Source organism: Rhamphochromis longiceps, linkage group LG23 (assembly GCF_057381845.1).
Source record: "Rhamphochromis longiceps isolate RC_006_pf linkage group LG23, R_longiceps_female_GT1.1, whole genome shotgun sequence".
Classification (NCBI taxonomy): Eukaryota; Metazoa; Chordata; class Actinopteri; order Cichliformes; family Cichlidae; genus Rhamphochromis; species Rhamphochromis longiceps.
In genome coordinates, this window is record NC_140578.1 from 41,116,497 (window position 1) to 41,128,959 (window position 12,463).

The window sequence follows — 12,463 nt, forward strand, 5'->3', positions numbered from 1 at the left end:
TTAAAAACGCCACGGAAAGACAGAAGTGAAACTGAAAGTCAACTTTTCTCTGACAGTTACTACATGAATAGTTTGTCAACACTTAGAATAAGGGTGACGGCTGTCTCATGACTTTGTTCAGTGTTGAGTAAACCTGCATCATTGGTGGGTAGACTACCTAAAAGTGGCATAACTCGGCATCGTTTAATATCCCCAGACTACTTCCTGCTCTTGCCAAGTCTGTTCATGATGGAAAAGCAGCAACAGTGAGAAGCAGACAGCCATGAAGGGACTGCATCAAATTGGTTTTGTTTTGGCGTTGTTCACATCCTAGGAGTCTGGCATTCTCTCCACCCTTTAAGCAACAATGGCAGCAGTGTTGCAGTTGTGAGGCCTGTGGGCCAGGCAGTTCACTTCACACTCTGGCTGTTGTTTACTTGAAAGAGGCGTATGAGGAGTGGGAGCAGCCGTGGGGATGAAACTGCCACTTTCCAGATTGTTCAAAATGAGGATTTCGGTAGCAGAGCATGCCGACTGTTATGACAACTCACAAGCAGCTCTAAAGAGTCGGTTTACATGAGCAGAACTAGCAGGGAAGAAAAACAAGCCACTTTCACGTGGCTGATTCATATCATACTTCCTGAACCAGCCACATTATGTCCATCAAACAATCAGATTTAAGTGGCAAAAAAATAAGCAGATTTTCTGGCTTCTTCCCCTAACGCTGCATTACTGTAATAATCTGTAGACAAAAGCAGCTTGAAGTTTACTGTCAGTTCCTTACCGGCTTAGGCATCTTTGCTTCCTCTCCTCATTAAACTCAACAGCTGAGAGGAAAAACCCGTCACTGGACGGCAGAAAGACCTTTACCACAGGACCTGAAAAAAAAGGAAGAAAACATTTTGTAACATAAGTCCCCAGTGTTCATGGGTGAAACCAGAGACATTATTATAAAGAGCTATTGATTCCAGTCACAGAAGACCAAATCTAGAACAAGGAAGCATGTAGACCTATTTGCACTGACGCATGACGTTATCATCCCAGTCTAGCTGTAGGAATTTGCGCTTATTGATTTTTTCGATTAACCATATACATAAAGTAAAGTACGTAAGTAGCCTGGGTTTTGCCCAGTGATCTCACAGGATGAGCCAGAGACCTATGCAGCACTAGAGGGTTAAACAGGCCTTTGTGGGTGGTGGCCAGACTGTGTATAATGTCACATAAAGTCAACGCAAGCATCTTAAGCATTTTCCTTTTATTTTTTGGCCATTTGATAACAATGGCAACAATGGTTAAAAATATTTTCATCACATTCCTGGTGATTTCCCTTTGTTTAAAAAAGGCCCAAGTCTCTTTAAACGGCACCAAAATTATTATGGATGAAAAACCCTAAAATAAAAGTTATGGCCTTCTCACTATTCATTTATACAATAGTTTCAGCTTGATTGGAGGGGTTGCAAAAATGGCTTCAGTGTAACCAGGCTGATTTCTACAAAAAGTCAAAACTTCTAAGCAACTGCTGTCTGAGCACAGTATTTATTTTTATTGTTTTTGGTATTCTGTAACTCAACAGTCTGACAAGAAACACTACCATTTAATTTCAGCAAACATCTGTTACATTTAGCCAACAATATTTTCTAAATGTGACAAATTAATATAATGAGAACAAGATTATTCTGTCAAGCTCTAAATTTAGTCCTGTGGATGACAAAACTGTACATTAGAAAAAACAGAAATAACAACTAAAGGAAAGCACTGAAAAACACTGAAAGGAATAGTATTGCTAAATCTGTTAATGACAACAAGCCACAAAACCCCCAAAACAGCCATAGGCACAGTGATGCGGTTTCCATTCAATCACAACATGCAAAACCACTTTTCTTAAGTGTACACATGTTAACTATTGCAGAAGTGCAGTGAGAACACTACTTTAAACAATTCTGGAGGAGAGAAGGCTGTAAGACAATCGAGACATTATGCTGCGACACATAAAATAAAAAAGTTTTACATGACAAAGACCATGCACTCTCATGTCAAAAGAACTGATAGGACAAAGAAATATGCCAATCAACAGTTTTCTTGCTGACATCCAATAGTGATCATTTTCAGATGGTGAACTACAGAGGACCCCATCCATTCATAACCAGATTGCTTTACTTTTTTCTACTACGGACTGCAGAAAACAAAGCAGGGGAGGCACAATGTGAAGCAATGTGTCACAGCACTAGGTATACTTTACTAGAAACACAAGTCTGAAATAGTATGGTAATGACCCATGATGAACTTAAATAGGATAGTGAAAACATCCAACTCAAGAGTTTCTCTGGTGTGAATCACACGTAGGAGTTTCAGTGTGGTTTAATGGTATGAAGCTAAACTTCGTGAAGTTTAATAATACACCCCAGCCTGACTGAATGGAGAACTGTGCATCACGACTGACATAAGCTTGCTAAACGCCATTTAATACAAACGGAGAGCAGCCAGGTGTCTGGCATGGGTTTAAAAATACTTTTAGCAGCCATTACATTTTAGTCTCAGCTATTTTGTAGTGCCAGTTCAGGATACAAATCGACTAGCACCACTACTCTTCTCAGTTTTGGAAATTAAAGAAATTATTAGGAACAATGATAGTTTCCATATACAACTGTAATCTGCTTTACAGAATGTGCAATGTAAAAATAAGAATTTGTAAAACCCACTGAACGTCGGAGCTGTAGCGTTTGTAGTCCTCATAAAGTGAAACCCACTTATAGCTTGTGAGCAATTAGCTTTACCCGCCGAGAGTTGTTGGCTTCCGTTACGTTGAACTATAACCAAAATTTAACGCCTAAAATATTGGCTACACAAGCGTTGCACAACGGAAAAAATAAGTCAGAGGCGTCAAATCCCAATTTTAAAAATTTATCTTAAATGAACACTAACGTTAGTCACTAGATCCCCCCCCCAAAATGGTCTTCATGAAGCCCAAAGTTTGCGCGTCGAAAGGCTGACATTATCAAGCTAGTGGGTGTAGTCCGTATAACGGGACGAGCCTAGCCGACGGTTGCCTCGCTCGCGCTCGTGAAGTTTTAACGCCTTAAAAAATGTTAGCCCTCATTTATTCGCCACACTTGCCACTAAAACGAATAAATATAAAAATAAATATCTTAACAAATTCCGACTTAAGACTACGTAAAGCAGAGTGGGGTGCGTTTACACACAGTTTAAGGGGCACAACTTGACAGAAGTCGGCCCTTCTGTGACACATGAATCGGTCGAACACGAGGAAATCCGCTGCATCAAAGTTGAAGAGAAGCTCCTCTCTTTTTGGGGAGAGGCAACTCACCGGGGGACGATGTCTGTCTTTAATTTGATAGAAGAGCCTCGTATCTTCAACTGTAGCAAAATATTCACGATGAAAAATGCCTTTTTACTCCGGGTGCTTGTCTCTCAGTGCGTCTGCCGTTATAAATTCCCGCAGACATGGAAAAACCCTTCAAGTCTAAACCATAAGGCGATTTGGGGGGGAGTCGCTGTAGAGCCAGCCAGAATAAAGTAACACAACTTCCGGTCTTAACTATAAAAATAAAACTACATAGTTAACTGGGCAATATTATCATAAGGCGGTTTACATCTGTTTACAGTTCATGAACATACTCTTAGATTTGATATCTTCTGTACCTTTGCATATAAAACAGCCAACATTTTTCACATTGCAATGATCCTGAATATTTAATACTTGTTTTAAACTTAAGTTTGATTGTTTTCTTTATTATTTTTACTCTATTGTTCGATTAGGTTTTTTTTAAAGCATGAGTCTGTACATTTTTTTTTCTAGACATAATGTGCTTTCCCTTTTTTGTTTCTGTAGTTTCCTGTCATATAGCTAAAGTTAGCTGACAAAAACAAGGGGAAAACCACAACAAAATTAATGAGGAAAACATGACTAAACACAGAAGCAGTAATTAATAGTTAATAGCGGGACTAAATCAACCCCCCACAGTCATTTTCCCTAATGTATCCATACAAGTGTTTCCAGAAAATTTAAATATGTAAGAGAATTAGGTAGCCTGCGGACCGCTTTCAGCCCTTCAGCTCGAACTTTATTTTGAAGAAAAAACACAAATATCCGCCCATGTCTGCAGTTTTCCTCGCAAACCTGACACAGCTAACTGTAGAGATGTACAATATGGCTGTCAGTGGCCGAGGATCAGATGGAAGAAATGTATGGGGCATGCACCGTGCGATGAGATGCATTAGCGATGATTTATGCCAGTGTAAGCCTGCTCCTTAGTGATGGCCAAATGAAGCTTTCCGAAGCACTGAAGCTTGTATTGAAAAACGGTTCATTACTCGAAGCTTTTCAACACAGTCCTCTCCGGTGACATCTGGTGGTGAAAATTTTGAAGAGCAGCTTGAATCTGCAAAATAAAACGGACTGCTCAATTATCACTGCTCACTCAAGAGTGGAGTTCTCTCTGATATTGGGCCACCGTTCCGTTGCTTTGAACATGTAATTGGTTTTGTTTTCTCGATTGGGGGGCTGAAAAAAATGTAATGCGTATTTGCGTAATACATTTTGATCAATAAACTTTCCCTATTTAAACATGCACTATGGTGTAGCCTTTCTTTGCTCATAACTCCTTGATGTTGGTAAATACAATAAGTGAGCAATATATATAATATACATATGAGAATGCACAGCACATTATGGAGTATGCCCCTGCTGTGAAGTCCTGCCTCCATCTACTTGTCGTTTAATCACTGGACAGCTGGACAGGTTCATACAAAATATTAGATGAGGCCAATTGTCCTATACATATTTTTGACCTAGGGGTGGGATTGATTGTGAACTGGAAAGGGAAAATGCTTAGGGAGCTGAGTACGGCTGCATCGTCACTGATTTGTAGAATCATTTTTGATTCGATACAGGATCCGATTCAATTTGATTGGAATCTGGAAAGTTTTGCCTCAGTCAGAAATATTACAAGTCTGATCATTTAACAGTATATATCCATAATTTCGTATCTATTAAAAGAAAGCTGACACATGTGAGACTTAATTAGAGATGTAAACAGAGAGTTATGAAACCTGCAGCTGCAGAAGCCAGCGGGGAAAAAAAGAGGCAAACACAGCGCGGACCCGACGACACACCAAAATCTGACTCTGACGCGTCGGGTCCGCGCTCTGTGTTCACGTTTGTATGCAGAATCCGTAAACCTGCTCCCAGTTACTGTTTTAGCTGTATGGTGTTTGACGACATGTTGTGAGGTTTAACCTGAGATGCTGGCGTTTCAGGCATAATAACGTTAATTTACAAATCGACACGGGATTTTAATGAATCAATATCACTTTATTCAATTTAGCATGGATTGTAATCAGAAAGGCGATAATCAAAACCCACCCCTAATCAAGAACTTGCAAAGTAAAAACATGCTCTATGTCAGGTAGCCCTTTTGTTATTTACATTTAAAAAGAGGATTAGTGTTACTGTGCGCTGGCTGAGTCTGTTTCTTTTCTTAGAAATAGTTTCTCCTGCCCTGGAGAAAATCCACTTGCATGGAACAGAAGAGGCTGTGGAGTGCAGGAACTACACTGCAAGCTGGTAGATATGCAGGTATTCCTGGGTCCTGCAGACTATCACCTAAAAACAATAAACAAAATGATTTTCTAAACTGTGTAGCAATGTAATGTACGTATAGTGTCAAATACATTGTTGTAGTCTTCATTAGCTTTAATTCACATGGAAGTGTTCCTAAAGTCATATGCTGTAATGATATTTACATTATGAAAACATGATTTTGGACATTTCAAGTTTTTCACTTCGGCAGATAAAATGAATTGAGCAAAATCAACTCAAAATATTCCCACACGCCAGAACGTCCTCTCTTCCTCGCTGGCTCCATATCTGTCAGTGGAATGATCACCTCTTCGCTCTCTGTCACCATCAACACACTCCACGAATCCCGTGGATGATTCACTTCCTTATATCCGTTTGAATCAGGTACCGAAGCAGTTACGTGCGTAATGAAGCTTCGGACGTCACTGGTCACGTGACTTTTGCCAAACGAAGCAAGCCTCGACACAGTGCTTCTGAACCAGTGTGTTGTTTTTTTCGACACACGCTCCGGAGCGTCAGCTTCAAGCGGGCCATCACTACTGCTCCTGTAGGTTGGTCCGATGGGAATCCAAATGGCACTTACACATAGGCTTTTGTCCTGTTTTATCTAAATGGCCTGCTCGTCTTCTGCAGTTTGAAACCTCCTAGATCAGTGGTAGAGCTCCCCACTCTGGAAGTATGCATCAGTACATTCGTTTCAAAGTTTTGTATGTACTGCAGAGATAGTCCCAAACACACCCAGTCTGCAGTCACTGTCTGAGCTGTTCGCAGAACTGACTCAAACATCAAGGACGTGTCCTTTTTATCTTGACTAAAACAGCTATGAACTGATTTTTAGTCCATACAAGTGGATATGGACGGATATCTAAGACTTCCAAACAATTGTGATGTCAAGCCCAGCTGATAACCTTTATCACTTAAAACTGTTTCCATCTATCTGTCCTGACACCTATCTTTGTAAAAAGATGACCAAAAAAGTATAAAATGCATCTTGATGATTAATTATCACTGAAAAGTTTGGGCTCCGAATTGTTCTTATGTTGCGTAGGAAAATGAAGTTTTTGATTTTAAACAATCACACATTGACGACAAATGCTGTAAGTCACAGCTAAACTGGGATCAATAACCAAATATAATTAATAATTTTTAATAGAATAGCTGCTAAGTAGCTACATAGTAGTGCTACTGCAAATTATGTTAACAATCTGATACCAAGTAAATAGAGGGCCAGTATTGCCGAAACCATTAGTTTTTAATTATAAAGACAGTTTTTATAGAGAGCAATGTGTCCAGGTTTATGAGATGAATCACCATCAATTTGCAAATTCTGAACACATTTTAATGACCACTAAATCACTGTGATTTTTACTTTCCACAATCCACCAACTTATATCTAGTCTTCCACATCCTGATCAGTCCCAGTGGAAATCTTAACTTCAGCTCAGCCTTCCGTCTTTCTGTCAGTCTCACTGCTTCCAAACCACACAGCATACATCATAGCAGGTCTCACCATCTTCTAAAACCTTCCCTTTCACTCTTGCTGCTATCCTTCTGTCACAAATCAACCCTGACACTCATCTCCACCCATTGCTTCCACTCTCTTCTTTACCTCTCTTGTGCAGTGTCTGTTGCTTTGGACAATACAATATTCAATGTAGACATTATAATCTATGGAATGAACAGTATGTTAAAAATTGTGTATAATTATTTTGTATTTTTTGAGTAGTGAGAAGTTTTAGGCACATGTGTGTTTTAATTTTTATCCCGATCTTTCATATTTTCTCCACAGAACAGAAAAAATACAGTGTGTCAAAAATATACAACATTTGTAGTGTTCTTTGTATTTTTGTATATTCTGAACACTTATTTAAAATATATATTTTTTTTAATGTGACGTGGGTCTTCTGCACTGAATTATTCCGCCACTAGATGCCATTGTGTCCCTGTTGTTGGTGATATACGGGGTAGGACACTTGAGCAAATCCTGCAAAATCAGCTGGTAGAGTAAATGAATGGAAATATTTCATATGCATGTAGTCCCACACCAGGAGGTGCATCCTTCGAGGCCGACTCACAAAGACTAAAAAATAGACACATCTGCTAAAAGTGAGTAATACTTTGGACAACACAATAAAAATCTCAGTTCGCGCAGTCACCTTGGAATTTATTACTGGAATAATGTCAACAAACATAGTCCAGGGGACAGGGGTGTGTAGAGTTTAATCTGCTGCAAGATGAAGAAGGAAAAATGAGAGGAAGAGGAGGTAGCACTGAGACTTGGCTGGGTCCTGTTAATTGGCTTGGAGTGGGCGGAGCTGCTGGTTTGCAAACTTGCAGGTAGGACGTAACTTTCATCACAGGCATGGCCGATATCGTCAGCTTACAGCGTATTTTATTCTACAAGTGTCAGTATTGCTGTATATCGGCGAGTTTCCTTTCCGGACGCTCGGAGGCAGCTCATCTGTCGGTAGGACAAATTCAGTTATTCTGCGAAAGTTTGGCATCCCTTCTTCCAAAAAGTGCGCGGTCCTCAGATTTGATTTCTTGGATCCTCTTAGTCACCACCTTAGACTGACAATTCGGCTCACACTGAGTGACTCATTTATGCACTTGTGTGAGTAAAACATGAATAAAATGTAAGTAGGTAAAACGAAAAATATAAGTAATTGCAAAGTGCTGTGCAAAAGTCTTGAACCACTTCTCAATTGCTTCAGTTTTGTTTCCAATGAGCCAGAATTACTTTTTAAAAAGTGCTCTTGTTCAAGACTTTCTGATGGTCTTTCTAAGTTTTTCTTTGGACATTGGTTACTTTTTCACTCATTTTCAATCCAGTCCTTGTACCTGACCATTGTCAGAGGAATGTTTTTTTTTCTTGTAGTTTGTTTGTTAAGCCATGAATCATTCAAGCATAAAAAAACCCCACCTAACTTAAGGCGTGGACCAGTGTTTTGAGGAAACGGGAGAAGTGGAACACAAAAGAAGCAGAAAGGTATCTGAAAGTCATGTCCTTCAGAAATAGGAAGATATACAGCAAAGAACTGACACAGGACCTGACAGATGCATATGGTCCTTCAACACATCCATCTACTGTTCCCTGAAGCCAAATGTTGTCAGTGAAAGAATGGCTGTCAAAAAAAAGGGCTAAGGTTTGACAAATTACAAAAGAAGTGTCATGAAAATCAGGGGCAACGGGTCATATGGAGTGTTGAATCCAAATGTGGTTCAAATCAGATTGTAGATTGCATCTACAGCCATCTGTAAAACACGGTGGAGGCTGTATCATGTCTGGGGTTTAGTTTCATCCAGTGATGTTGGGGACCTTGTCAAAACTGAGAGATCCTCAACATCACAAAACACAGAGAAGTACTACCAGTAAGTAATGTCAGATTTTGATCCACCATGCTATATCAGCTGTTGTCTGACTGACAACAGCTTCATTTTTCTGCATCGACTGCCAGTGCAGTAAAAGCATTTCTGGATAGAAAAACACAAAATGAACTCCCCATAGGCCGGACCTCATCATTATTGAAGCAGTGTGGGATAATCTTGACAGAGAACACAATAAAAGGCAGAAACATCCAAAGAAGAGCTTTGAATGTTTTCCAAGAAGCCTGGAGAACGATTCCTGAGTACTTAAAGAAATGATTAGAAAGCTTGCCTATTTTTCTTGAAAAATATTTGGAGAACCCTAAAAAGAATTAATTTTGGGACTCCATTCATGTGTGTTCTGATCTGATTTATTTCGCTATTATCTCCTACCTTTTTTTTCTTTGCATTCAGGTGTACAGTTTGTTAAACCCTGGCAAAGTCCAGTCTGCCTGGCTTCCCTCCTTTTGGTCTGAAGACCAATATTAACCATGGCGGGAAAGTGAAATTGAAAGTGTGTTTTCTTGGCAAAACACATGAGCTTAAAACTGCCGATGCCTTTATTTCCACAAGCTCTGGACATCCCCACCCCTCACACCCCACCCCAGGTCATGTCTGTGAACCTGGTTGTTAAAAGTGTCACATTGTATTGCATGTGGAACTCGCCTTGTGGTAATAAGCCAAGCTAAATAAAGACGTCACAAGATCTCAGTCCATATGACTAAGAGCATGCTGTTCTATTGTCAAAGCAATGAAAGGAGCCTCTGTCAGGGGGGACTGGTAATTGGAGAGGGAATTGACCAAATTTGCTTTGATTGTTCTACTAGAAGTCATCAGAGCTGTGCGTGTGTGTGGTGAAGAGAGGAGAGGAGTCTGTGTTGCTGTAATATAGATCTCACCTGCCAGAAAACAGCCTGAAATTCTGACATTGACACTGTTTGATCTCACTTGATATCATAACTGAAACTAACCACTTCAGCTGAAGCAATATTTGCTTATAAAGTGCTGACTTGTGCTTTTAACTTGAATCGGTCAGCAGATCCTGACATGGATCACTGGATGTGTTGGTTTAAGGAAGACAGTTGTTAGGCTGGGCTTCCCACACAATCATGTGATCAGTTTTAGACAATAACAACAGCACGCCGTGCCGAAAAGCCCCCGAAATCGAGTCTGTCATAAATAAACCGGGCGACCTAAGTTGAACACAAAATGCAAAAATAAACTGCTCACTGTACAGCACAGCTTAATGACAAGATAAAATTAGCAGTGGTAATGTCATTAACACCACTGAAGGCAGAAGTGTGTGTTTGCTACACAGAGGGATGGATGGTTTAAAATTGTGTTACGCAATTTCAAAACTGCCTTGTGGCCTGGGTGTCTCTTCCTTCCTCCCCCTCCCTCTCTGCTGACCAAATTAAATGGATAGTGCATCAGCCGGTTTCTGTTCTCACCATTTCTCCTTCGTTGTTTCACTTAAACTGCTGCCGAAGTATGCTCACGGTTTATTATTGTTGCTGTTTTCCTTTTTAAAAATAATTTTTATTCAAGCTGCAGATCTACTTGTTCTTTTCTTTTTGGTAACATTCAGCATCTGTGCCCTTTTTTAGGAGCAGTCACGTACATGTGAGGAGGACAGTCTGCTGAGGTTTGGGTGTCCAGGATAAGGATGGGGCAGGGGACGTCTGTTCCAGAAGACGTAGAGCAAGCCGTGGAGGTGCTGTCGACGATCAGCGGTAAGGAGAGCCTTGCGTTATTGGACGCTCCATCGCACCACATTACTGCTTATCACATCTCACGTCATCTCATCTGTGGTTCTGTTGAAAGCAAAACGTACATTAACACATCTTTATAGTCTTCTCCAGGTATCCAAGTTAGCTTTTTCAGTCCTTTACATATGATATTTTGTACAGAAGTCAATCTGTGCTTATTTATATTGTTCACAAATATGCACGTAGTGCTTGAAGCCAGTTGCTTGAGAGGTTAGTCGCAGCATTTATGAATTCTAAACAGCAGGTGTTGGAGTTAGTCAGCTGGGGCCAGTTTCACAAAAGCAATTTGCCAGCATCTGCAATTGATGCCAGTGTCCTGTCTCACAAATCATTGTCATTCGCAAATTACAGATACCGAGTTCACATGTTCACACAGTTGAGCATTTCACTGGAGCAGTCAAATTGCTAATTATTTATTAATACAAATCGCAGCTTATGTGTGAAGCAAATCTCGTGGTTTATTAAAAAAATAAATGATTTATGAGCTTCTAGAAAAAGTAGGAGAACTGCAATTCTGCCCAGATATACTATATTTAATGAGTTTACACCCAATCACAGAGCAGACAGTTTGGCAGGATTTGCAGCAGATGAGCAGAAATACTAGAATCTATTGACATAATTTGCTCATATGATATTTTAAGACAAGATAACTGCGAAGAAGACTTTATTTAGTATGCCTAATGCAAGATTTTGTTTTGGTGAAAGGAGCTCTGTTTTTGAATACTTGTGCTCACGATTCACAGTGCAAAGTGATATTCATTTATCACGTACACTGGGTGTTGGTGCAGTGCCTCAGTTCATCTATAGACAAATGAGGTGTGAATGACAAAAACAAAGCAAAAAGAACAACAAAAAATACTATACTAGGAGACATCAGTTTCCGTGCCACCATAGTGTAGTTAATGGTCTCAGCATTGCTCCTCTTATAAAGATCGTCTAGCTTTGCTACTGGTTATTAACCCTGTAATGCCAAATGTATCATCTTTGATACATAGTTTGTTTAGACCTCTACATCAGCAGTGTGATGAGATTTATTCATCGCTTTTTTTAGTCCTAACTGACCTACATGTTTATGTTATGTTTTAATTTATTAAGATCAACTGTGAGCACAAATTGCACAGAAATGCTGGATGTAGCACAAATGATACAAATTCAAACTCATATATGCAGTTAGATTTTATTTGTGATCAGACTATTCAATAAACACTCTGGTTTCACAAGAAAAATAAATAAATCATATATTTTTGGCAAATATTTCACAGTTCAGGCTTTACAGGGTTACGTCCTCTGAGTTTACCCAGTTGGACTAAACTACCTGAGCTAGATACACCAATTTATTTTAGTTTACACAATTGTAATATGAGTTGAATATGCAAATTTAAAATAATTACTTCACTAGCTTTTTAAATTTTATATTTATTTTAATTTCAATTTTTCTTTTACATTTATTTAAATAATTTTTTTCAATTTAAATTGTCATCTTCAAATGACTTCAGCTATCGACTTGGTAATGGTCTTTAATACAAGCCCTGTACCTCGTGCTGGACATAATGTTGTCTAATGTGTTGAGCCTGCAGCCTTTCTTTGCGCATTTAACTCTGCTTTTGCTTTAGCTTAAATGGTGCGCTCCTCTTATTTGGAAACGTAACAGTTACACAATAAGGACATGAAAGATTGTAACATTGCTAAATATTACACCAAGTAATTGTCCCAAAGTTTCCAGGAGCACTTAAGTCGGACAATGGGCTTT

At 39.4% G+C, this 12,463-nt stretch overlaps 2 protein-coding genes across 4 annotated transcripts in view; one reads left to right on the plus strand and one right to left on the minus strand.

The window, feature by feature from the left end:
• LOC146642586 (radixin-like) overlaps positions 1–3,492 on the minus strand; it is a 28,670-nt gene extending 25,178 nt beyond the window's left edge. The window contains exons 1-2 of the mRNA XM_085398943.1: positions 3,305–3,492; positions 764–857 (exon numbers count right to left, since the gene is read on the minus strand). Of these exons, the coding sequence (XP_085255069.1) occupies positions 764–775 (12 nt within the window). The 5' untranslated portion in view covers positions 776–857; positions 3,305–3,492. The remainder of the gene's footprint in view (positions 1–763; positions 858–3,304) is intronic.
• Positions 3,493–7,922: 4,430 nt separating this feature from the next.
• mcf2la (mcf.2 cell line derived transforming sequence-like a) overlaps positions 7,923–12,463 on the plus strand; it is a 51,878-nt gene continuing 47,337 nt past the window's right edge. Inside the window, exons 1-2 of one of the 3 annotated variants that reach the window (XM_085397809.1) lie at positions 7,923–8,045; positions 10,552–10,677. In XM_085397809.1, coding sequence (XP_085253935.1) covers positions 10,611–10,677 — 67 coding nt within the window. In that variant the 5' untranslated portion in view covers positions 7,923–8,045; positions 10,552–10,610. Of the gene's footprint in view, positions 8,046–8,099; positions 8,215–10,384; positions 10,434–10,551; positions 10,678–12,463 lie in introns of those variants that run through there. The other 2 variants (XM_085397811.1, XM_085397810.1) reach the window with 2 other exon arrangements.